Below are 27,579 nucleotides of genomic sequence, written 5' to 3' on the forward strand. Positions count from 1 at the left end.
AAACATAAAAATTCAAATTTAAAACTCAATGGATAGATTAAACAGTAGATTAGGGATAGCAGAAAGAGAGTTAGTAAACTCAAAGATAGATACAAAGAAAAGATTGAAAATTTAGTCCAGAGAGACAAAAAGATAGAAAACAAGCAAGAGCAGTAAGACATATGGAGGTTAGAATAAGAAGGTCTAATATGGGTCAAAGTTTCAAAAAGAGATACTAGAGAGAACAGGAAAGAGGCAGTATTCAGAGAATAGAATACCTGGAATTTTCCAGAATTGTTAAAAGATACCAAACCAAGAAACAGCATAAGCATATATATTATTTTTTTTTTTAATGTACAAGAAGACCCATCATAGTAAAATTGCAGAATAACCAAGAAAACAAACAGCTCTTAATCTGTGGAGAATGATAAAGAGACAGTGTGTGAGAAGAAAGAAAATATCTTGAGAAGAGGACTTAAAAATTTGATGGATGAAAGAACATCAGTCATTTCAGAAAGACAGTGGCAGAAAGTTCTTTGAAATTTTGATGAAAGACTTGGAATCATAAAATACAGGAGCCAGAGGGAACTTAGCCTCAAGGCCCAGCTCAAATGTCATAAGAGTATGAAGGATTTTTGTTTGTTTCTTTTGAGTCCTCTAGTTTTCTGACAGAATGAGTCTTTTTTCTGAGCTTCCAATAAACTTTGTATTGAGGCTGCGGCTATCATCCACTCGGGATGCAGTGAATTGTTAATGATCTGCCATAGTCAGGGAGTAGATCTTACTCATCCCTGCAACCCTAGTGCCTAGTGTTAGGCCCAGCATTAATTCATTTCTTCCACAAGTATATTTTGGGGTTTTTTTGTGTGTGTGTTTTTTGTGAGGACTAGCCCTGAGCTAACATCCGTTGCCAATCCTCCTCTTTTTGCTGAGGAAGATTGGCCCTGGGCTAACGTCTGTGCCCATCTTCCTCTACTTTATATGGGACATGGCCACAGCATGGCTTGACAAGTGGTGCATCGGTCCTCGCCCGGGATCCAAACTTGTGAACCCCAGGCTGCCGAGGCAGAGTGCGCAAACTTAACTGCTACGCCACCGGACCAGCCCCTCCACAAGTACATTTTGAATCCTACTATGTGCTAGGGCTACCATGATGACTAATTCCTAGTACAATATGGAGCTCAGGGGAGAATGCAGCAAGTAAAAAGATATTGCATTAAATGCTGATCACTGTTACCAACAGGATTATGAACAATTTACTAAGAAGAAAATAGGGTGATACCTAAACCAGGGAAAAGGGGTATGGCAGGGGTGGGGGAGTGCAGTAATAGAAGTGTTTCTTGAAGAAATGAAGGCTTAGATAAGAACTGAAAAATGAGTTTGAAGAAGAAGGAAGGAGAGAGGGTGGAATCCTATCCATATGGAAAGGTGTAAAGGCAGAGAGAGCTAAATCTTTGGAGATAATTCCTTTAGTAAAAGGGCTCATGTGGTTCCTGTTGAAGAAACTGTAGAGGGATTGACAAGATCTCGTCAGAATACAACATAGTTGCCCTCACCTTAAAAACGTACAGATTTTTTAATAAAAGAATGGGAAAAGTGCAAAAGTGGATTGCAAAGAATTTGGGGTAGCTAGTGTAAAGAGTAGATATTGGACCTCTAGGAAGCAAGAAGAGACAGGAGAGACAAGACTGAAGAGACCAGTGGCTGGATCAGGAAGAAGCTTTATGCCATGCTTGGGAGTACAGACTTTATCTAGAGCTGCAGGAAACCATTTTAGATTTGTAGGCAGTTGTCACGATCAGGTTTAAATTTTGGAAAGAACACCATTATTGCAATACAGAGAATGGATATCGAACGTGAAAGAGTAGAAAAAGACTAGAATTAGGGAGACCAGTCAAAAGACTATTGCAATAGCCAGGTGAACCATGATGGTGGCCTGAGCTATAGTGTTGTAGAGGGATGGGCTGAAGTGGACAGAGTGAAACATATTTAGGAAGTAGAAATGACTGTTGTGGGTTGAATTATGTCCCCCAAACAATACGTTCAAGTCCTAACTGCTGGTATCTGTGAAGGTGACCTTACTGGGACATAGGGTCTTTGCAGATATAATCAAGTAAGGATGAGGTCATACTGGATTAGGGTGGGCCTCAATCCAATGACTGATGTCCGTATAAGAAGGCCACATGAAGACAGACACACAGACATCAGAAGGAAGATGGTCATGAGACCGTGGAGGCAGAGATTAGGGTGAAGTTGCTGTAAGCCAAGGAATGCCAAGGATTGCTGGCAACCACCAGAAGGCAGGAAGAGGCGAGGAGCGGTCCTCCCTCAGAGCCTCTAGGAGGAATCAATCCTGCTGACTCCTTGATTTCAGATATCCTGGCTCTAGGACTGTGAGAAAACACATTTCCCTTGTTTTAAGTCACTCAGTTTGTGCTTGTTACAGCAGCCCTAGGAAACTAATACAGTGTTATAGTGAGTGTGTAGGGGACACCATTTCCCCCTGTGTTTCTGCCTTTATCTTTACAATATTGGAAAGACAGCTACTAGTCCTTCTTTCTAATTCACCAACTTCTTCTTTTTTTTTTTTTGTGAGGAAGATTAGCCCTGAGCTAACATCCATTGCCAATCCTCCTTTTTTTGCTGAGGAAGATTGGCCCTGGGTTAACATCTGTGCCCATCTTCCTCTACATTATATAGGATGCCACCACAGCATGGCTTGATGAGCAGTGCATATGTCCATGCCCGGGATCCAAACCCATGAAACTTGGGCTACCGGAGTGGAGCAAGCGAACTTAACCACTCCGCCACCGGGCCAGCCCCCACCTACTTCTTTTTAATAAAAAGAGAATGCCTTATTGTATATGAGTGGTGAGTCTGAGAGAAGGAACTCAGCGTGCCTGAGAGAGGTGGGATTTTAATCAGGGTGGGGGAGTGTTAGGAAGCTCTCTTTTCATAGCTCTAATTCACACTCACCATTTTAGCCTCATAAGGAATCAAGTTGATGCTTTGATCTTTTTCTGTATGACCACCCTCACCTTCCCCAATCTTAATGCTCACTTGGTTCTGAATTGTGGAGAGAGGTATTTCTAATAAAATCCAGAGAGAGAGGGAGAAATAACTGTTTCCTAGTATTTTGGCTTGAGCAGCTGAGTGATGCTGTACTTGGAGCCATATTTCTCAGGAGTAGGGATTGTTGGGAACACAGGTGGGAGATGACAGCACGTAGGAGTTGCTCGAGATGTTTGCTGAATTCCAAATGGTCCAAACTCCTCATTTTAAGGATGAGTAAACCGATCCCCAAGGAACCTCAGTCACTTGTCCAAGGTCATACAGAACAAATGCAGACTTAGAAACTTTTGTTCCTATGAGTTCCAAGTGATTTTCTATCTCTTTCTCCACACAGCCTCTATTTAAGATTACACACCCTTGCGTAAAAATATTCACACACCCATTCTGAAAGACCATATTATGTAGCCTTGCTATGCTATTCAAGACCACTGACCCCTCTACTCGTTAGCAAAAGCCCACATCACGTTGTCAGCTACAGAAAGTCTGTCCAGGCCACAGGCCTGGGGACACTTCAAGTGGGCCTTGTACCAACAGTTTACCCAAATAATTCAATTAAGAGCCATCCACCCCCTACATAAGGGGTCTCCAGGATATTTCATCATTGCACTTTTCATTTCAAGACCTGCTTGGAATCTCCAGTCTATTCAGGATACTCTGCCAAAGCTGAACTGCCTGGAGCAAAACAGAACAATCCTTTGGATCCTGAAATAAGTGTCCGGCACTGCAGGAGCCAAGCTGGAGAAGGCGAAGGAACTGGGTGTGTATTCCCACCGAAATCATATTTTTTATTACCTCTTCATTCAGACAACAAGAGAAGGTTACAGAACACATAACCTTTCATTTCCTGACTCTGCTAGGTGCATTTCACATTCTCAGCATCCAAGGAAACTCTCCAACTAAATATATGGTTAGAAAAAAGGAAAGCCAAGACAACATACATTTATCTCCTTTGCTGCCTAAAGAGAAACAAAACTGCTGAAAAACAAAATGTATTCTCCAACAGACATATTTTCTGGTCATTACTTTTTGCCCGAATTGCTGGTTTGTGTAAACAAACTAAGGCTTGTATATACAAGTCCTGTTATCTGGGGGAAAAAAAATCTAAGAGAGTCATCCTGTGTGATATGCTTTAAAAAAAAGGAGCCTCTTACATTTTTAAAAAGATATTTTGAAAGACTCTGCCTATTCATCATCAGGAATATTTTAAAGAAGTGATGTTTTCTTTTGTGTATCTTCAAGTCGCTATAGCAACTGGATCACTTTCTACTCATTAATCAGGAGGCACCAGCCAGAGAATCCATCCTTCCCCCTAGGTTTGGAGTCTTTGCCTATTACTCTACCTTTTTAAAGCTTCACAGATTTTGGAAATAGTTTTCTTCAAAAATGTCTCCCTTGATCTGAGAGTTTCGCTGTGTTTAGTGTCTTATTCGTTGCTACACATTTTCTCTTCTGTGTGATTTGATGGCTTCTATGGACTACTAGGTACGTTTTGATTGCTCCTTTCTCTGGACTTCTGTGCTTTTATTTCTTACAGCTATGGGAGGTTTTGCTGAGTCTCCAGGGTTGTGTGGTAGATTATACAGAAATCCTTCTACTTCCTCTTCCTTATCTATACTGTCAGCCGGAAGTGCCATGTACAGCTAAAAATGGAGTTTTGTTTCCTTTAATGTTCTAATTTCCTCCTCCTTCTCAAAAGTCAGCAATCCCATCTTGATTTTCGTTAGTAACACTTGGACCTGCTGAAGCAGTGATGAACGATGAGCACAATTCATAATCATTTGATGGCCTAAGGGATGCAGTGACCATCTTTCTTGGAGTCCATACACTCTTCTGCATACTTGCCAATTGCTGGATGGTCATACAAACTAGGGAAGGAGGACCTTGGAGTGCCGGTAGTCCAGAAGCTGCTAACTGGAATATAGTTTGCAGAAATGTTTTATTGGCCAGCACAGTGTTGACCCATGCTATGTTCAAAAAAATCAGAGGATTTCTCATGAAAGACTGGATTACCTCAAGTTCTGCCTGCAACAATTGACAGGGGCTGAGCAGTGAATGACTCCTGTAAGTGGGTACACCCCTGTGGGCCTGAGTCCCCAGCTGGCCCACCTGACTGTGGTACCTGCCTGGCACCTGTAGGTATTTGAATTTAGGACCCTTGATCTTGTTCAATTTCCATCCCTCTCCCCAATTTTTACAGATAAGTAAACTGAGGCCTAGACTTTTCAGGACTTGACCAAAGCCAAAAGCTAATTAGTGGTCGCTTGAGAACTAAATCCAGATTTGCTGACCCCTAACCCAGTGCTTCAAGTTCTTTGAAGATCAAAACTACCTCTTATAGTGTTTCTCCTCAGAGTGGAGGACACACTAAGCCCTCAGGAAATACATTTTAAACCAACTATGACTAAGAACTATACAAATCCACACAGGTGATCACCGGGAAATGTTGCAACAACTCCTGTCACTGTTTTGAAAAACACTCTTTATGCTATTTAGAATAAGAAGGGAATTATTTTTCAGGTATAGAGAAATACGTTGCCAGGTACCAAGCATGTGTATGTGTATATGAATGGGATGGGATGGGCAAGAAGAAGGGAGAGACCCTCTGAGTATATTGTCCAAAAGTGGCAGCTGTTCAAGATTTTTCAAATGTAATGTAATAGATTCATCTGAGGGCTAGGAAGTATGAACAAGATGAAAGAATGTTAGAAGCAGCACCATGAGAACAACACTGATTTATCCAGAGAAGGTAGTAGAAGACTGGAAATCTTTTATGTTATTTGCTCATCCACCGATTAATGAATGGCACGTGTCCTGGTCTCCAGCACACAGTGAGTCTATCCACCCTTCCAATCCATATTTAGAATATTGCTATGCCTGTGGTGTAAGGTGGCCCCCCAACGTGTGTATGTGTGTATGTGTGCATCCACAAGCATGTATGTAGGTTTTGTGAGGGTGGGCAATGAATTACTGAGCAAAAAATAATTCTCTTCAATTTTTGAGAGTCCTTTCTCCTTGTATCCATTCCCAAAGAGAACAAAAATTAATAAACAAATACTGGTTGTTTTGATCCTGCAGTAAATACAGGGAAAAGTTGGCCATAAAAGAGAACTCAGGCTGTGCTAATACTTAATTCATGGGGAAATGAACCCATTATCATAATAAAAATAAAAGCTTAGCACCTGCCAATGAGGCAGGCCTCCAGCGAGACATTGTGCCTTGCCGGGCTTTGCAGGGCTGGAGATGCTCTGCGGTAGTGCCTACAATGGCCTTAACACAGGAGCTTTGTGATGATAGAGAAAAGATTCCATGGAACAGCCAAACACCCAGTCTGTGCAAAGGCAAGCTCTTCTTCCTAATGAACCTCCTGTGAGCACTCTAACAGCATTCCAGTGGCTCTTAAGTCTGAAAACAAGAGGGATTTCACAGTATGATTAAGTGGACACAATAACACATAAAGCGGGCTGACAATTATCTGCCGAATTTGGGGAGAGTTCTGTCCCACCATGGAATACCTTCGATTGGCTGTCTATCTAGTATGATTCTTTCAGATAATTGCTGGCTGTGTCTTCCCTTCTTTTCACGTTTTATGGGGCTGATTATTCTGTGAAAACTCTTCTATTTTCCTTCTCCATGGCATGGGAACACCCCAGGACTCATTTGCAGGGTTCACTTAGAAAAGAGCTCTGTTTTATAAGGCTGGCCGTTCGGCAGTCGGCTGATTCCTCTCTCAGACACTGCAAAGATTGTCTCTCCAGGGCCATTGTTCCTTCTGCCATTTCACAGCCCTCCAGGGGCCTTCATTCATATTGGCAGGTGATGAGCTATTTTCAAGTCATGGGTAATCATAGTAATTCAGCATTTTTCCTTATTAGCACCTCTCAATGGAGAAAGCGCACGGACTCTGCTCATCTATGCTGTCTCTTTTCTCTAGGTTTAAAGCTTTTATGTGCCAGATGGGCTATGTTGTTAGTCTAAAGGGATAAAATGAAAGAGCGTCGACCAATCTTTTTAATGGTCACAAATTACACGGATGAGAATGGTCAGCAATTCTTTCTTCGCTTTGAGAGAAGCCACCAACCTTGTAGGAAAGCCATTGTTATTTTCATTCTTGGTTCTTGAAACACTATTGAATGAGACATTATCAAATGATAGATGCACACGTGGGTGCCTAAATGTGTGAGTTTTCCTTCTTGGCGATGAGGCAATTTTCCAGAGCATTGGTATATTTTAGGAATCTCCAATATTTTCTAAAAATTTTGGTACTGATGGAAGGGCGGGTGAGCTTGACCATAGAAGGCTAAAGACTCATATATTTTGGTATGTCAATAGAAGGGAACAGGATTCAGTTTCCATAAAAACACCTCCACAAACACCAATGTTCTTTACCAGTGCTATAAAAGATGAAGGGGCTTATTCTGCAATGTGTATTAAACAGGCACACATTTCGAAATGTTTGGAGACACCTGTGATTTACCCAAGCCACCAGGATTCCTCCTTTAGGCCCATTATTATCAATTATGTCTACGTGTAGTAAGTATATACAATTACTTTTACGATGGACTATTTACTTCATTCATCTAACAGTTTTTCTGAGAGCTTGGCCACTTTTTTGAGAAAATATATTTATTTAGCCTACTATATTGATATTTCTAAGCACTCCGCTAGCATTTCAGTGTCTAAGGATTATCACATCTAAAAGTAGTGGATTATTTGAAAATTTTACTTTCTTTGACCAGAGTTTACATTTAATGCACCTAAAGGGAAGTTTGAGGAAATTTTCTGTCTTTATGCTAATTCTAAAAGTCTATCCATTCTAAAAGTCTAAAAAATGGGCAGTCATGATAGGTATCAGGCATAAGAAAATTACAAATCAGAAGGAAACATGAGGCTTGAAAGGGCACCAAGTGCTAGCAATTCCTTCTCTTTTACAGGATTGCAAACTTGAGTGGTTTTTCTTTTAACACTTTATGTGAAAATAACTTCAAACTTACAGAAAAGTTAAAAGAATAAAACCATTTACCCTTTACTCAGATTCACCTATTGTTAACATTCCACTCTATTTGCTGTATAATTTACTCACTTGTTTTCTGTGTGTGTGTATATATATACATATATATATTTTTTCCTGAACCATTGAAAGTAAGATGCATACATTGTGGTTCTTTATCTCTAAATATTTCAGTGTGCATCTCCTAAGAATAAGTACGTTCTCTTATATAACAACAGTACAGTCATCAACTTTAGGAAATTTAATGTTAATAAATACATTTATCTAATCTCCCAACTATATTCCAATTGCTTTCAATTGACCCAGCCTTGTCCCATAGAGATCCATTCTAGGATCTCATATTGCATTTAGTTGTCTTGTCTCTTTAGTCTCCTCTAACCTGGAACAACTCCTTGGCTCTTCTTTGTCTTTTGTGACACTGACATTTTTTAAAGGTAACAGTTCCTTTTTTAATAAGATGATTCTCATTTGGCATTTGCCTGATATTTCCTCTTGTTTAGATTCAGGTTAAGCATTTCCAGCCAAACTACTGCATAGGTCATGTGGTGACCTTCTCGAGATATCCAGTCTGGAAGAACCCAATATCCATCTGTCCCTCTTTAGTGATGTTAATTTGCGCTCTTGGTTTTGCATCTCAAGAAATTTCCTCTCAATTCAATCCAGCACAACACCCAGCCCCTGAAGCTGTTGAACAATTCTTTTAAGACAACTGAAAGAAAGTTATTCCAGGAAAGGTGGGAAGAGGAGTTTCAGAATTCAGAGCTCAGCATCAAGGCAGGAGGAGATTTCTGAGATAATAAAGCAATATTAATAATTATGCCCTTAATAATATTTTTAAGAAATGCTAACATTTCTTGAGCCCTCATCATGTGCCAAGCACTTCATTAACATACTTTAAATGGTGTATTAGTTTTCTATGGCTGTTGTAACAAATTACTACAAATTTAGCAGCTTAAAACATTTAGATTTGTTATTTTACAGTTCTGTGGGTCAGAAGTCCAGTATGGGTCTTACCAGGCTAAAATCAGAGTGGTCGCAAGGCTGGGTTCATTTTTGGCGGATCTAGGAGAGGATCTGTTTCCTTGCTCATTGAGTTATTGGCAGAATTCAGTTCCTTGCAGTTGTGGGACTGAGATCCATTTCCTCGCTGGCTATCAGGTGAGGATTGTATCTAGCTTTTAGAGGCCACCTGCCTTCCTTGGCTTGGGGGGTCCCTAAAACTAGTAATGATGGGTCTCTCCTCTCTCTTATCTCTCTCCGATGGCAGATGGAAAAGTTCTTCACTTTTTAAAGACTCCTGTGCTTAGATTTGGCCCACCTGGATAACCTAGGATAATATCCTCATCTTAAAATCTTGAACCTTCATCATATCTTCAAAGTTCCTTTTGCTGTGTAGGGCAACATATTCATAGTTTCCGGGGATTAGGGCCTGGACACCTTTGGGGGAGTCATTATTCTGTCTCCCACAGATGGATATCTCATTTAATACAATGATGCTGTGAGGTAGGTACTGAAATTATCCCCAGTATCCATGATGATACTGAAGTTTAGAAAAGTCAAATGAATTTCCCAGAATCACATAATGGGTAAGAGGCTGGGCCAGGATTAACTTCAGAAGGGTTTATCTAATCTGGAGGATTTAAAATTTTCTTTTAGCAGCAGAATTCTTTATCAAATGGAAACTTATAAAAAATCAAATGCATAAAAAAGATGAAAACAAAGCTGCCCGGGCTAAATTGGGAGTAGTGAGGGGCGGGGGAAGGGAAGGGCTAGAGGTACCAGACCACTGATCCTGCCCAGCCCTTCTGCTTCCAGATGAGGATGTGAGGTCCAGAGACAAGTGTGAAATGCCTTGCTGAAGTGAGCTCTGGGACTGGAGTCTCGCTCTTCCACTCTCCATAAGGGCTCTTTCAAAGGGTGAACCACAGATTTACCTGTTAGGAGTCTGCTCATTTATTTGTTCAAAAACTGTGTATGGAGCATGGATGGGATTCAAGGCAGGCCGCGCCAAGATGTGCTACTCTGGTATGTGGATTATTTCAAGCTGAAGACAATAAAGTCTCAGAAGAATCATGAAGGACATTTGACCTTCCCCCAAGCTACCTAAAAGAATTTAAGATAGAAGGCCTGTCCCTAGGATAGGCCATCACCATAGATAACTCTGGGTATCCATAGACTGGGAGGGTCCTTGCTAAGGCCATTCTTATCAAGGTTCTGTTTACCAAACATTTACATTTGTAAGGGAAATTTCCATTTGTAAAGATCTCACCCTCGCTGTACCAGTAAGAAGGGAGAATGACCTCATCTCTAGAAACTTATCAATGTGGAAGGTGAGGCCTTAAATCTGCATAATAACCTTACCCTTCTTTACTGTGCTTTTCTGGTAATCTCCCATAACTGACTCCCCCCACCCCCAACATCTTCCTTTGTCTTTAGCTAAAGATAGTATTTAAAATGAGAGATTCCACCATTTTGTCGAGTTACCCAGTTTTTCTGGGTCTCTCCCATGTATACATCTTATAAAGGTTTGTTTGATTTTCTCCTGTTATTCTCATGTCAATTTAATTCATATCCCAGCCAGAAAGGACCCAGACTGGGTAGAGGATAGTCTTTCTCCCTTTCAGCATCTACATGTGGTAGGCAGGATTCTAGATGCTGATGATTCAAGAGTAAATATAAAAGTCCCTGCCTGCCTGCAAGTTACATTTTAGTGAAGGAAGAGATACAGCAAACAAATTTTAAAAATAAATAAAAAATAAAAATATCAGATAATTGCATGTGATTTGCCAGAATTAAAATAAGGAGATTGATGTATGTATGTGTGTAGGGAGTAGGAGGAGGAAAAAGAGTGAGAAAGAGAAAGAGAGAGAGAGAGAGAGAGGCTGGCTTCTTTAGATTAGGTGCTGAGGGGAAGCCTCTTAGAGGTGATAGTTAAACTGAGATGTGATGATGGGAAGGAGCCAGCCACATTAATATCTCAGGAAAAGCATTCCAGGTAGAGGAAACAACAGCTAATGCAGGGCTTGGGAGGAAGAATGGGCCAGAAGCAATTAAGACCAGGACCCTCCAGTGTAGCTGGAGAGTGAGGAGAGGGGAGAGAGGTAGGTGATGAGGTCAGAGATGTGGAGGAGACTAAATTTAGTAAGCCTTTTTTGATTAAAATACACATCTGTCTGTTATCAAGCATTATCTACTAGTTCTACCTTGAGCCAAGCATAGAATTCCCAAGTAAAGGATCATTTGCTTCTTGGCAGAGCAAAAGCATCATGCCCCATCACTTGAGTTATTTGTTCATTGCACAAGGTTCCAATGCTTTTCTGCAGTTACTTGCTAAGTTCCCAAGTGGCCCATCATGTTAATGCACATTTGAGCACATGATGTGACAGTTGGACAATGGCTTTGGGTAACTGTCATTAGTCGTGCATACCATGGTAAAGTTAAGCTATTACTGACTTCATGGTTCTGATTTGCATTTTAACATTCAAGGGGGTAATTACTCTACCCAGTCCCAAGGAATAATTGACAGATTTTATGTCTGAAATCTCAGTAGGTCAAACTTCCCATTTGTAAAACTTTTCAGTTGCTCCTTTGCCGAGCACATAAAACGAATTTACTTCTGAACTGAGACCTTGTATGCCAAATTTTTATAGCCTTAAATATAGTATTTTATCACTACTCTAAATGGTTCTTGACTCACCTCCCACAGACCCTTCAGTGTTAAAGGCAAGAGGGCTCCCTAATTCACTTGTTTCAATTTATAGAAGACTTTTAAGTTGAAGCCAGGTCATTTGGATAATATTTCAGATGTACAGGCTGCATTTCTGCTAAACACAATAAATCTTCAATTTTACAATTGGCTTGGGCAGCTAGCATGATTGTACTAGACTTTCTAATAAGCACCCCTTCAAAACAACCTCCTTTGGGGCCTGCCCAGTGGTGCAAGCGGTTAAGTGTGTGCGCTCCGCTGCGGCGGCCCGGGGTTCGCCAGTTCGTACCCCGGGCACACACCGACGCACCACTTGTCAAGCCATGCTGTGGCGGCGTCCCATATAACTTGGAGGGAGATGGGCATGGATGTTAGCCCAGGGCCGTTCTTCCTCAGCAAAAAGAGGAGGATTGGCAAATGTTAGCTCAGGGCTGATCTTCCTCACACACACACACACAAAAACACATAAAAACCTCCTTCGTCTTCAAGACTCACCTCCAAACTTCACCCAAAGGCTTGATGTCGCCACTGAAATGTTGGGGACGTGGTAATATGCAGACTGCATTATCAGGTTGATTTATTTTTCTAGTGGAACATGCAGGTTTCTAGCAATTATTTTAGGGCATAAAGTTCCACTATGACAATAAATCAAGCTGTCGGCTCTTTCTGATCCTAATCAGAGGTTGAAGAGATTGAGAAACTTTTCTACTCTAATATTTTACCCTTTGCAGCTCCAGATTATATGTGTTACCCCTCTGGACATAATGCCATGTTTGTCCTAGGATTTGCTCTTGTCCTGGTGATCTGATTGGATGAGGACTACTCAGGCAGAAACGCTCCTCTCCCAGCGCTCTCATGGGCCTCCCAGTCCCTGGTGGCCATGGTAAAAGGGGCTGTGAGGTAGACATCCCTGGGTTGCCTGCCTGGTTCATACAAAACATTATTCGCTTGTCTCACCTAGTGGTGGATAGTTTATAGATAGTCAGAACACATTGTTTTTATGGAAAAGATTAAAAAAAAAAAAAGTTGACTGCTACAGATAGCTATAGGCACAGCTGGGAGGGAAAACGGTTCGATTGACCTGGTAACATCACCATGGAGAACATGACTGATGTTTGGAGATGTCAGCATGGATACCCCCTGCCTTCCAGTACTTCAACTTTAGGTACTTGGCCAAGGGGTGGTAATTGAGGCATGGCCCTGCCCGGGCCCTGTCACTCAGCCCACTGCCTTCTCCAGCTTGCTGTGCTGTTCCGTCCCCACTCTGTTTCTTCTGCCCTGGGCTCGCTCACTCTGCTGGAAGCTGAGCTGCAGGCTATTGGTAGGGCTGCAGCCAAGGCTTCTCTGGTGGGAGTTGCAGGGAGACTTTATGGAAAGGATGAGTCTGGACTCCTACCAAATTGCCCTCTTGTTGACTTTTGGAAGGTTGGAATTTCAGACTCTAGAGGTGCAGAGGAAATTTACTGACTCTTATTATTGGCCCAACTCTTACTTGGAGACCTGCCTTTTGAGCAGCTGGGTATCAACATGCAGATGCTCCCAGCCCACCCACACTCAGCTTCTCTCTATTCTGATGTCTGCTCTGTGACTTAAATCAATTTTTTTTTCTCCTCAACCAGTGGATCTTGAAGCTCTTCCTACCATCTGGTAAAGGACTGTGAAACGGCTATGTGGCAGTGGCATAGGGAGATGGAGTGTTGGAGGTGAGATAAGGACAGCTAACAATAGGCACAGATATTTACTGAGTGCCTACCTGGTGACAGTCACTATGCTAAGTGCTTATGACACAATGGCATACAAGTTAGACGTGGCCTCAGATATACCAACAGGCCTCTTGATGATGGCAGATTTGATAGGAAAGAAACAAGGCAGAAATGGAGAGAAAGCAAATTACATTTTACTTTGATGTTAATAATAGAACCTCTTGGTTTTTCTCTCTTAGAGATCCCAAGATATGTTCGTCTTTCTAGTTTTCATTATAATCTCTAGGGCAATATTAGGAGGTAAAAGGAAGGCAACTTATGGATGTTTTTCTTTATAAAACAGGATGGAATTAAGGAATGAAAATGTGTGGGACTTGCCCAAAGATTTTCATTGTGGTAGGGGAAGGATGGAGATAGTAAGATTTTGGACTCCATTTTCTGCAATCCCACAAAATCAAATAAGACCTAACCATCCAAAGATCTAGTCACTACTGCTGGTGTCACTTTTATTTTTGTTTTAAACCTGATGGGCAGACAGATCTGAGGTCTTGGTTGCTGAGGGATCTCAGAAAAATCAAAGATATTTCACTAAAGCAAAGTAATTTGGTAAGAATTTTCCAGCTTGTTATTCATATGCATGAAAAAGAGACATTCTCATTGGTTTCTAGACAGTTCTGTCAAGGTGAGATCCATCCCACCAGCCCAACTGCCCCTCACCCCCAGTCACTGGACGTTTAATGCTGCAGACCCCACATTGCTTTCAGGAATGGCAGCCGGTCTTTTGAACCCCTCCACCCTGTATGTTGTGCTCGAGCACACGCCGCGCTTTTGTTTAACTAGGTTTGTTTTAGACGTAATTGGCTCAGTTCTCTTTCTGCAAGCATACGTGATCCAGACAGCCTTGGCTTGCAGCTCGACTTCCCAGGTCAGTTACACAACAAGAAGGAGGAACTCTGATTATACCCAGCTCCGGGGGAAAATAGCGTAATAACATAAAGAGCCAAGATGATGAGATAATTGCTCTAGAATTGAACTTAGGATGCATCACCACTATTTTCTTCTCCCCCATAACCGTAAGAATGTGAACTTGAATGTAGGAGGAGTAAAGAGAAACTTCAGGGGACAGAGCTAAGGAGCATAAGAGTATAACCAAGAATGAAACAAATATGGCAGGCTGACCTCTCCATGTCTTACATTTACATTGTCTAGGAAAATGGTGTGTGAGTACAATCTGCTCTGGAAAAAGAGCAAATATCTGGATGTTCTGTGGGTTTGGAGCCAGACAGTCCTCAGTTTGAATTTGTCTCTAAAACTCGCTGCTCTGTGACTTGGGGCAAATTACATAAGCTCTCTGGGCCTTAGTTTTCTCATCTATAAAATGGGGATAAGGATTTTGAACAGAAAGGGTTGGATTGAGGATTAGAGATCATGTTTTTAAAGTGCCCACCTGGCTGAGCACCGAGCATGGAATGGACACTAAGTTGTAATTATTATAATATGATGTATCTGCCTCTGCTTCAGCTTCCATCCTCAACAAAGTATTTTTAATATGATATTGAAATTATCTGTTCATCTTAATCATCACCATCTTAATCAGTGGTTTATATACCCATCTTATTCAACTCTGATTGCACATTAGAATCAGTTGAGGAGTTTTTAAAAAACACTGATGCCTGAGCCTCACCCCAGACCAATTAAATCAGAAACGCTGGGAATAAGTCTCAGGGCTGCACTTTACATCTCCCCAGGTGTTTCTGATGCACACCTGGGCTGAGACTCACTGGTCTGTCCCATTTACATGTGAGCCCTTTGAGAGCAGAGGACATGTTTGATTCATCTTCATATCCCCATGCTTAGCCTGATGTAGATGCTCAGTAAATATTTCTTGAACCAAATACAAAAAAAGAGAGAAAGTTGTCCAAATTCCCAAGACTGCTTTCCTACAGGCACATTTCTTGGGTAGCAGATAAAGGCAAGAAATACCAGCATATTGTTATTCTCGTAAAAGGGATTTGAAAGAGTAGGGTAAAGAAAAGTCAAAGTCTATTCAGCTGACAGTTCACCCATTGACCACATGTCGTTTATCACTGGTTCTCTTTTTGACTCTTCAGTTGCCCAGGGATCAGAGAAGTGAGATAGCAGAATACATTGGGAGACTCTATCAGTTAAAAAAATATCAGCTTCTTCAGAAGAGCTCCTTTGAAAGAAGGAGAAAGTCAGACACTGCCAAGGGAAGATAATGGGCAAGGTCAGAGGGGCAGAAGAAACAATTCAGTGAAGCAGAGGGGACACATGTACAAACATATTCGATGTGAGACCTCGGAATATACCAGTAACAGTCCCAGTCATTACCATGGTGAGAATGTCATTAGGGTTCACAATATTAGTTTCTCTATTGCAGGCACATGGGAAGATTGCACCTACCCACTTTGTCATCTTAGGCATGACCATATGACTTGATTTGGCCAAAAATATGTAAGCAGGAGTTACAGGTGTCATATCCTGGAGAAAACTTTAAGAGCCACTGTACTTTCTTCTGCCACGACAAGGTAATGGCTGCTCCATCAACCTTGGTCCTGGATGGAGGACTGTGCAGAGCAGAGTTCTCAGCTGACTCATGATGGAGATGTAGCATGAATGAGAAATAAACCTTTGTTGTGTTAAGTTCTTGAGATTTGCAGTAGTCTGTTATCACAGCACAACCCTGCCTATCAGAGTGCACACATGACAAAGAGCTTCTGAGCCAACTCCTTCCTCTGTGAAAAGAGTAAACTAAGTTATGCACAAGGATGCTGGAAACTGTTTAACTACTCTATCACTTCCAAAATGCATAAAATTGATCAGGTTTCAACACTTCTCTAATCCTCAGTTTCTCCATCTGTAAAAATCATTGGGTTGTAGATGTGAACACACATCATCTACACTGAGTGTTTAGAATACTGCCTGCTTGATAAATAAAGATGATGATGATTATGCTTGATAAATATTGGTTGTAAAGTCCTATTATTTGTGGAATAAATTGAACAAATGACGGGAAATCAGAAAGCACAAAAATGTACAATAAGTATTTGCTAGATGAATTAATAAAGAAAGCCAGGATGAATTGGGACTATGAAACTGCAAAACTTCCACAAAATTTTCCAACATTGGGTTCTCTTCTCTCTACAGTTTCATTTCTTCTAAACCTCCGTCTTTGAAATGAGGTGTCATTTAGAAAATAGGGGAGAGGGAGGCTCTAATGAATGAAAAATAAAAACCATCAGTTTATGTTTTTTTAAGACAGCACTGTTGAATGGAGCTTGCTTGTTTCTCTTTTCTTCTGCAAACATGACAGTGCATTTAGATTCTGATTGTTCCTCTGAAGCTGGCTTGTGTTTGGCCTTTTAAAGAAAAGCAGCATCCTGAGCTGCCCTTCCCCATCTGTCGGTGGAGATGAGGGTAGCTAACCACCTGGGTCATGCACTAAGGTCGGCTGGACAGTGAGCGATTCACAGGTTACTGGAAAGAAGGTCCTTTATGAATGCTGAGTTTCACTTTTCAATCAGCAACTTCTTTCCAATTTAAAGGAGAGACCAGGCTTGTATAAATTTTATTCTGCAATGCCTTTGGTTTGGAAGGTACCAAAACTGTTTGATGTTGTTCTTATTCGCCTGAAAGTTTGTGGAAAAGGTCCAATGGGAGATCTGGATAAATAGTGATCTGTGACTACAATATTTGATTTGAAAAACCCTGTATGTCTGCCCCATTGGAAGACTAAAATGTGAACTTCATGTCTCAGATGTCTGAATATTTTTTTTCTTCTATGAACAAGGTCTCACTCCTTAATAGAAAGATAGAGTAACAAGAGTAAATGAGGTTGGTTCTCTAATTCCTGGAGCTGAAGCTTGAATTTAACATGGGTCAGGGTGGAGAGAGCTCACCTCATCTTCGCGTGGAGGAGAGAGCAGTGTCTCCTGCCAATCATGCCTTTATAATGGGACCCACTTTCCCAGAGAGCAAAAGAGTTCCTTGTGGAAGTGAATGAAATTGAAGGGAGGTGAAATGGCAGGGGGGATTCCAGAACTACTTGAAAACGTGCCTGTCTACTCTCTCAGTCTTGCTGTTAGGAGGATTCCCCTATTTGCTCTGTCTATGTCAGAACATTCCGGATGTAGGTCCTGAAGGTTGACAACTTCAGGTGAAGAGTCATGCAAATTGATTTGGCTGATTCAGTCATCCAAATCAATTTGCATGCCTATTACGAACAGTTTCACTGTTTGACTGGTAAATTCAGTTATGTCATCAGGCATAAAGTTGTAGCCAAATGAAGTATAGCGGTTATTGTGTGTAGGACTGAGGAAAGGAGCAGAAAATAAACTTTTATTTTATCATTTTTTTTCTTTTTTTATTATTTTTTTGTGTGTGTGAGGAAGATTAGCCGTGAGCTAACATCTGTTGCCAATCCTCTTCTTTTTTTGCTGAGGAAGATTGGCCCTGGGCTAACATCTGTGCCCATCTTCCTTTGCTTTATACGTGGGATGCTCGCCACAGCATGGCTTGACAAGCGGTGGGTCAGTCCACACCCGGGATCCAAACCTGAGAAGCCCAAGCCACCAAAGTGGAGCGTGCGAACTTAACCACTACGCCACCAGGCCTGCCCCTATTTTATCTTTTTATTATTGCATAAAGCATAATACTGTTTGCTCTAGAATTAGAAAAGAAGAACTTTGGGTGGTATAGATAGAATAGCCACAAAGCACATGGGTTTTGGTCTTGGGCTATCCAGAATCAAGTCCTGGTTCTAACAGTTATCAGCTCTGTGACCTTATGCAAGTTGCTTAACTGTTCTGAGTTTAATTTCTGTGTCTGCAAAATGAGAACAATAATTACATCTACTCCTTAGAGTTAAATGAAGTAATACACTTAAAGAACTTAGCACAACACCTGGAACATTAGTAAGTGTTCAATAAATGCTAGGATTAGGTTACTGTTATAGTTGTACTATATAGAGATGGGAAAGGGGCATTAATAGGTCCATTCTAATGTTGTATTTTTCTAAGTCAAATTTATTAAAATATAATTTTCATAGTGTAATATTTTTCCTTTTTAGGTGTACAATTCTATGAATTTTGACAAATGCATACAGTCACATAATCACCCCCAACAATCAAGATATAGGACATTTCTGATAAATAAATGAAAAGCAATAGGATATATTGGAGTATAGGAGGAAGCCATTTGGTGTAAAGCTAATTTGACCTGACCTTGTTTTTCCAAAAGGGCCTGATGTGGCCTGTTGAGCATGCATTGCACATCTGCTCTATACATTTACTATGCCCCAAAGACGAGAATCATGCCCTTAAAGATAGTGATGTAGTTTCCTCCCATATTGGCATTTCTTTAAGGATAAGCATCTCTTCCTGGAAACTAAGGATTAATTACTGACCTGCTGCACTCACCTTGTGACCACTGACCTGCTGTGCTAGCTGAGCATCTAGTGACAGCAGTAAAAGAGATATTCCTGTCATATCTGTATGTGCTCTTTGTTCTAAGACGGTATATAATCACTCTGTACACCCCACTTCTTCGGTGCCCTTCTTTCCTTGGGGAAGGAAAGCCCCCAGCTATACTCCTCAGACCTGGTTCATAAGAAACTCACCCCAATTTTGATTTATAGATTGATTGTGGATTATTTGCATTGACATCTCCAACACCCCAAAGAGTTCCTTCATGCTCTTTATTATTGTAATAACGTGATTATTATTATCTGAAGTCCGTAATGTATCAGATTTCCTGAGTTTTTACCTAGGGTCTTTTTTCTGTCCCAGGATCCCATCCAGGATACCACATTACATTTAGCTGTCAAGACTCCTTAGCCTCCTCTTGGCTGTGACAGTTTCTCATACTTCACTTGTTTGACAGCCTTGACAGTTTTGAGGAGTCTAATCAGGTATTTTATAAAATATCCCTCTATTGGGATTTGTCTGATGTTTTTCTGATGATTAGACTGGGGTTATGGGTTTTGGGGTGGAAGACCACAGAGGTAAAGTGCCTTTATCGTCAGATCACATCAAAGGTACAGGCTATTAATATGATTTATAACTGCTAATGTTGACCTTGATCCCCTGGAGGAGGTAGTGCTTGTCAGGTTTCTCCACTGTGAAGTTTTTCTCTGCTCCTCCCTTTCACACTGTGCTCTTGGAAGGAAGTCACTGTGTGCAACCTACACTTAAGGAGTAGGGAGTTATGCTCCACTCCCTGGAGGGAGGAGTGCTGAATAAGTGATTTGGAATTCTTTTGCACTGAAGATTTGTCTCTTCTCCCCAATTTACTTATTTATTCAACCATTTATTTATTTATATCTGTATGAACTCATGGATTTTTATTTTAAACTTTGGGTTATAAGCTAATACTGTTTTATTTACATTATTGCCCAAATTGTTCCATCTTTGGCTATTGGGACCTCTTTCAGTTGTCCCCTATGTCCCTTTAACCAGATTATTGTGGGGTTTTTTCCTTTGAGCACTTCCTTACTTTCTGTTACTATAAGATGCTACAGGTTTATCTTGTATATTTCCCACCCCAAGGATCCCTGGTATTGGAGAATCAGCCCGTTCTCCAGGGAGCCCTGGTATTAGAGAATGGTAATAGAAACCAAGATCTGGGCACTAGGTGTGCTTATTGCTACTGGGGTATTGTTGCTTCTAGGCCCTCTCAGCTGGCAGAGCATGAAGTATTTTTTTTCCTCCAACTTTAAAAAAATTTTCAAACCTCCAGAAGGGTTGAAATAGTACTGCAATGAACAACTTTGTGTGCTTCACCTAGATCCTTTGTGTTCTGAATCATTTGAAAGTAAGTTGTAGACATCACAACATTTCATCCCTAAATACTTTTTCATGCATCTTCTAAGCAAAGGACCTGCTCCTACTCAATACAACACAGTTACCACATCTGAGGGAACGTTAATTCAGCATTATTATCCAATTTTATTCAAATATTTCTAATTGTCCCAAAATATCTTTTAAAGCTTTTATAATCCAGGGTCTAGTAAATATTTACGCATTTTCCTGGTTGTTTTTGCTCTTTATTCTCTTTTACTTCTCCCCCTTACTTTTTTTTTCATTATATCAATTTTTTTTTAAGCGTACAGGTCAGTTGTCTTATAGATATCTTGCATTCTGGATTTATCTTATAATTGTCTTCAGACTAAATAAGGGTTTGTCAACCTCAGCATTGACATTTGGGACCAGGTAATTCTTTGTTGGGAGGGGCTGTCCTGTGCATTATAGGATGTAACAACCCCCAGTCATGACAATCAAAAATGTCTAAAACATTGACAAATGTCCCCTACTGTTATAATCACCTCCAGTTGAGAGTCATTGGTCTAGACACTTTTGTCAAGGATACTAGGTGAGGTTGTGTACTTGTTAATGTATCACATCAGGAAACACATGATATCACATTGTGTGGAATGAGTGATTGTAATGCTGATTGTATTAACTTGGTTAAATTGGTAACCAGAAAAATCTCTCCATTGTAATTAACTATTAGTTATGGAAGTACTTTGAGTCTGTGTGATTATCCTGTTCCTGAACAATTTTCCACCTCATTATTTTAGCATCCACTGATAATTCTCCCTGAGTCTATACACTAGAGGATGTAAAATGATGATTTTCTAATTCTTTCCTTGCATATACACCAGCTGAAAATTTTTTCTGTAAAGAACTTTTCCATTTATTCTATTTTCCCTCCCTCTTCTTTTCTCTCTTCTTTAAATATCACTATTGATACATGGATTATTTTTATTAATTAAATTGTAATTCTTCATCATCAATAATTTTTGATGTTCGCATTATCCCAAATTGGTCAGTTCCCACTGGAATTGGCCCATTCACACTAATTACTGTGTCATTTGTTATGAAAATGTAATCATTTATGTGGTTCAAATCAAAACTATGTAAAAAGATACACCTGGAGAGGTCTCACACCTATCTCCTTTACCCCTTTCATTATAGGAAACCATTTTCATTAGTTTCTGGTTTATCCTTTCTATATTAAAAAATAAGTAAAACATGTATACACACACGTATACTTTATTTCACCATTTTTCCTACCCAAAATGTAGCATACTATGCACATTTTTGAGCACCTCGCCTTCTACTTAACAGTATATCATAAAATCACTATCAGTTCACATAGACCCTCTTTGCTTTTTTTTTGCTTTTTTATGACTGCATAGTACTCCGTTGTGTATGTGTACTTACTTTATTCAACCAGTCTTCCATAAGTAAGCATTTAGGATGTTTTAAATAGTTTACTACCACAGATAATGCCACAATGAATAACACTGTGAATATGCTGTTTTGAATTTGTGTATGTGTATCCTCAGGATAAATTTCTAGAAGAGTTTTTGTGGGGTCAAAGGGTAAATACATATGTAATTGTGTTATATACCACCAAATTTCCTTCAACAGTGGTTGTACCATTTTGTCTTTCCACCAGTAATAAATAAGAGTGTTTGTTTTCCTACAGCCTTGACTGTAGAGTGTGCTATAAGCTTTTGAATTTTTGCCAGTCTGATAGGTGAGAAATGGTATGCCACTGTAGTTTTAACTTGCATTTCTCATATAATGAACAAGGTTAAACATCTTTTCTTATGCTTAAGGGCATTTTTTCCACTTGATTTTTAAAACCTAGCTCTTTCTTCATAATTTCCTGCCTGTTACCTTCGATCAGGCTCCTGTTACTTCACACTCAGATTTCTGAAATAGTCTTCTAGCTGGTTCCTTTGCCTACCCCCTCTCTTCCTTTCAATTACCCTGAACACAGTTAACACAGTAACCAAATTAGTCTTCTTAAAACACTTTCTCAAAACATTCTCTCTTTTTTTTTTTAAAGAACCATCAATTATTCCCTCTTAGCCACAGAATACTTTTAAACTCATGAGTCTAGAATTCAAGATATGGTTTTCAACCACTTCTCTAAACTTCCCTCTGCCCATTCCCTTAGATTTACTTCTTCCTTCTGCAATATTGGTACATTTAGTGTTCTGAAATCCAGGGCAGAAAGTGTCCCCTCCAGCCCTGTCTTCCTGCCACTGTCCAGATCAAAAGCCCCTCTGTGCTGCAGCCCTGCCCTCTCATCTGACTACATTCCATTCAAACTCCAAGGCTCGTCTCAAGTCCCATCTCTTGGAAGCCTCCCTTGACCACTTCGGTGCCCAAGGGTTCCTTCCTTTTCTAAATTCTGTTGGTATAAATGTTTGTCCCCTTATTTGACACAATTTTTATGGCATTTTTCTTTTATTGCAAGTACTTAGAAATTTTAAATCTGTGTATATTTTTCCTCAAGAGTAGGGATGATAGCCATTTTAATGAGCGAATATTAATAGATTTTTATCATCCACTTCTGAGCCAAGATAAAGGCACATTAACCTCTATTTTATTGACAAGGTGAGGAAGAGATCTTATGCAATTTGATTAAAATCAATTATTAAGTCAATGGCGATGTAAGTAAGGGCCCCAAATCTTAAGTTATAGTCAAATGTCATACCTGTTACTACATTCCCCAAACTAAAAACAAAAGTGCCTCAAAACATTAGATAAAAATGACTCCATTTATTTACTCTCTCAATTAATGAAGAAATATAATTTAGAACACTTAGATTTATCTTAGTTAAAATTTCCATTCAAGATATTGGTTAGAAGGACAAAGAATTTGGCATCAAATCCTCTTGGAACAAAACAGTATTATATAAAATGCTATCTGTTTGTTTTCAGCTTGATAAAGAAGAGAAATCTAACAGAGAATATGTTGGTGGCTGCCAGAGGCAGGGGATGCAGGAGTGGGCGAAATGGGTGGAGGTGGTCAAAAAGCACAAACTTCTAGTTATAAAATAAATCCTGAGGATGTAAAGTACAGTGTGATGATTATAGTTAATAACACTGTATTGCATATTTGAAAATTGCTGAGAGGATAGATCTTAAATGTTCTCATCACAAGAAAATTTGATAACTATGTGAGGTGATAGATATTAACTAGACTTATTGTGGTGATCATTTTGCAATATATACAAATATCAAATCATTATGTTGTACACTTGAAACTAATATAATGTTATATGTCAATTATACCCCAATAAAAAAAAGAAGAGGAGAAATCTAACCCCCTGTTGATAAAAACATCCCTGTTTCATCCGAGAATATAAAATTCAATATTTTCCTCATGATACAACAGTCACTTTTCAGTCATGTGTTTCCTTTTCTGTCCCCTTTCTGGTCATCTTTCCTTGGAATAACAAATAGCTCCCTCCAGGAACTAGACAAGATCAGAGTCAGTCTTGAATTTGAGTTCTTCCTTATTGGGGGTAAAAGATCTTAATCTATAGTTACACTAAATATCTGGAAAGGAATAAAAAACAGAAAAAAATCTCACTATTTCCAACAACTAATTATTACATGGTGTAGAGAAAATGTCTCAAAGTGACTGATATCACTTTTCTCTAACTCCTCGAGAAATCGTCTATCTCTGGTTCAAAGATGAATCTATGTCATTAAAATTGGATGAAGCTGAGTTCTCTCCAAAGGATGATGTCCCTTCTCACAAAAATAACCTCAGGAAAATCTATGATATATTATTCGTATTTTTTAAAATTTGTATTCATATCTTATTAAAATTATGAAATTTAATAAACTGTGTCCTCTTCAAATCTCCCTTATAGTTCTAATATTCCGCAAAAAATCATTTATCTCTGTATCATATGATTTCTTTTTCCTTCTTCTTCTCCCATAAACAACATTTCTACATTTATTGTGTGTTTATTATATCCTAGGCGTGCTGCTAGTTCTTGTGGGAGCAGCACATACGAGTCATAGAACTTTTCTCAAGTAGTTTAGTTTCTAGGCAGAAAGATGTGTACGCACCAGATATTACACAAATCAGCTGTAAAAAGTATTATCATTGGCCTACAAACAAGGGGAAACAAGAAAAGAGAGAATTAACTCTCCTGGAGAAATCAAAAAAGGCTTCAGAAATAAGATGATAATTGAGTTCAGCCAAGGCAATCCAAAAATACACAAGTCCAACATACAGAGATTTTATAAACCAAGAGAAATTTTAGAATTTAAAATTAGAAATTAGCAGCATTTAGAATGTTCTAGTCACCCTCTCCTGTGATCCCACAGAACTTTGTACCTCTCTCTACTCTGGCAGGTTGCCTTGTAAAAGATTTGATTCCAGGCTGTTACTTGTGACAGCCAGAGAGAGCCTTGCAGTGGGACCCACAGCCACGTCAACTTTGAATTCCCAGTGCCACAGTGAACACTCAATGCATTGTAGACAAAGTTTCTTAAAGGAGCGAATGAACTAAATATTTCAATAGCACTTTGTAAAGTGAATCAAACTTTCTAATTTATCTCTTTTTGCAAGTTGACTCCTTTGGATTTTGAGTCCCCAGATGGCCAAGGTCTGCTATGGAATTCATTTTCCAGTGGCTATACCTCAGTCTTATCTTTAGCTGGGTCAGCTAAGGAAAGGGTGGGCACAATGCAGATCCCTAGTGATCATGGTTGTCACTGTCCCCACCTCCAAGCCAAGAACCTCACTGATCCTGAATGAGTCCACACACATTCCTACACCCCTTTAAACCTGAGAGCCAAAATCTCAGGTTTGAGATTTTATAGACAGACACACACACAGACACACACACACACACACACATCTCCATGATGCACAAAGATGCTAGTGTGGACACACAACCCACAATAGCAAAGGTACAAATGGAGACCACAAAAATTAGCTGAGGTGTTACACCTAATGGGCAAATATGGTCTGAAATGAGCAAAAATGGAAATCAAGATTGTCAAAACATTTATCCTTGCTCCCTGCAAGAAAGACCACCCCCTATCACTTCACAAGAGATACTGGAATTTGCTTATCTTTTAAATTTTAGTGATTTTATTACTTATGTTTAGGTCTATTTTTGCTTTCCAGAAAATTAGCATTTTATCCTTAAATCTCTGACTCTAAATGTTACCCCTTTCTTAAGTCCAATTTCATTATTATATTTTATTTTCTGGTAATATATGCCTCAATTCATAGTAGAAGCCAATGGGGGAATAGTAGTCAAGTTCCTAAAAGTTCTGTTTTGTAGTTACAGATATTGTAGAAAATGTATCTTTTCCATATAGAGAGATAGAAAATATATCTATCTTTTGAGACAAAGAGAGATGGTGACAATCCTCAGATAAGTTATAATTCATGTGTAATATTTAAGAATTAAGAAAATCCATTAGGTAAGGCCAATAAAAAGTCTAATCAACCCTGGCACAATCTAACCACTTGCAACTTCATGAGTGCTTCACGAAGCATTGGCTTCACTGCCAGCTTGTTAGAAATGCAAATTCTCTGTCCCCACCCTAGACCAGTGAACTAGAATCTGCCTTTTAACAAATCCCACACATGATTTCTGTGCACATTAAAGTTTTAGAAGCATGAGTTAACCAATCACAGGGCTTCAAGAATACTCCATGAAGAGAAATTATTCCATCCCTCTTTAATTAGGTTGAGTTTCTTTTCAAAGATCCATAGACCCAAGTGCTAATTATTTTCAATATCTTGCCTAAATTTACATTAACATACATCCTTGGAACTTGGTAGCCTCCCTGTTTTTCATTTTACATCCAATCCAATGGTGCTGTATGGTACAGACTGCCCCTCTCACCCCCTCCACAGGAGAACCACAAGTGTGTGAGGGGAAGAAAGGAAGAGCCAATGATTTGAATTAGAGAATTAGGTGGAAGCCTGACAAGTGCTTTTCATTGTATGATAGGGATTTCAAACTCTACTGTCACCACGTTGCTTTCTTCTGACAGGATTGTCTTAGGTTCCAAGCAATAGAGTCATTTTTGCAAAGGAAGGTCTCTAAACTCCTGACAAGCTTTTGTGTTTCACATACTGAGTTAGAGTAACTAGACATTTCTTTGCTTGAGTTTATTTCTCTCCCATCATTGTTCATCTTCAAATTTGTCACCTTGAGAAGCTAAGGAGAGGCTGAGTCCCAGGCACCCTGAAACATGGTTGCTGTAGGTATCCCCTGCCAATTAGCTAACAACCAGAGGAAAAGATGCCACTGTGTTTTCCTAAATTTGAGTTTCACAAAGACACGTGACCTATCCATTGCCTCAAAAGGGAGCATCTCTCACTGTGACCCTGTTTGCATGGGAGTGAGCCTACTTAATGGATGTTGATGGTGACACTGATGGTGACACAATGATGAGTCCCTGCTGAAGCAATGACAGCATGAGGACGTGTGGAAAAGGACACAGCTATCTCAACTCTTTAAGTAATAAAGGAAGATGACATACCGAAGCTGCATCCCAGACATCCTTCTTCACAAGGCACGCATTCTTCATAGTCTGGGTCTTGGACTTCACCTACGCAGTGAGAGGAGTGAAAAACACAATCCATTTTAACTGAGTGGAGACACATGAATTGCTATGAAAATATGTGGGTGCATAGCTTATTTTCAAGGAAATCATAGAGCAATTATGAAACCCAAAACCATCCTTGAGCATATATGTATGTGTCACACTCATTTTTATCTCCTTCTGTTAATTGAATAGTTTGGATCAGCTTGATTGGGTACAAATAGAACAAAGTTGTACTATACACCAAGCAACTAGTTTTGAAGTCAAGCTGGTAGGTTTTATTTATTAAATGAATAAGTTCTGCTTCTGGGGATATGGGCTTGGGTATATAAATGATGAACCTCTGTCTCTTTTTATCAGTGCTCCTAAACACTTTTTTTTAAAGTTTTAGATCCTATAATACACTAGTAAACATTAAGGAGAAAAAGGAGTGGCTGTCTTAATTACTTTAGAAACATCTTGGAGCTCTCTTCAGCACCAGACCAGGCATAGTTCTTTTTGTTTTTTTGTGTGTGTGAGCAAGATCAGCCCTGAGCTAACATCGTGCTAATCCTCCTCTTTTTGCTGAGGAAGACCAGCTCTGAGCTAACATCTATTGCCAATCCTCCTCCTTTTTTTTTTTCCCCCAAAGCCCCAGTAGGTAGTTGTATGTCATAGTTGCATATCTTTCTAGTTGTTGTATGTGGGACGCGGCCTCAGCACGGC

At 39.8% G+C, this 27,579-nt stretch overlaps 1 protein-coding gene across 4 annotated transcripts in view; it reads right to left on the reverse strand.

The window, feature by feature from the left end:
* Positions 1-27,579, reverse strand: part of PCSK5 (proprotein convertase subtilisin/kexin type 5) — a 442,283-nt gene that overhangs the window by 83,151 nt on the left and 331,553 nt on the right. For all 4 annotated transcript variants that reach the window (XM_087444465.1, XM_014794699.2, XM_087444466.1 and 1 more), the window contains exon 24: positions 26,812-26,880. In XM_087444465.1, coding sequence (XP_087300591.1) covers positions 26,812-26,880 — 69 coding nt within the window. The remainder of the gene's footprint in view (positions 1-26,811; positions 26,881-27,579) is intronic.

The sequence above is a fragment of the Ceratotherium simum genome, chromosome 20, assembly GCF_057802395.1.
Source record: "Ceratotherium simum simum isolate JZ-2026a chromosome 20, ASM5780239v1, whole genome shotgun sequence".
NCBI lineage: Eukaryota > Metazoa > Chordata > Mammalia > Perissodactyla > Rhinocerotidae > Ceratotherium > Ceratotherium simum.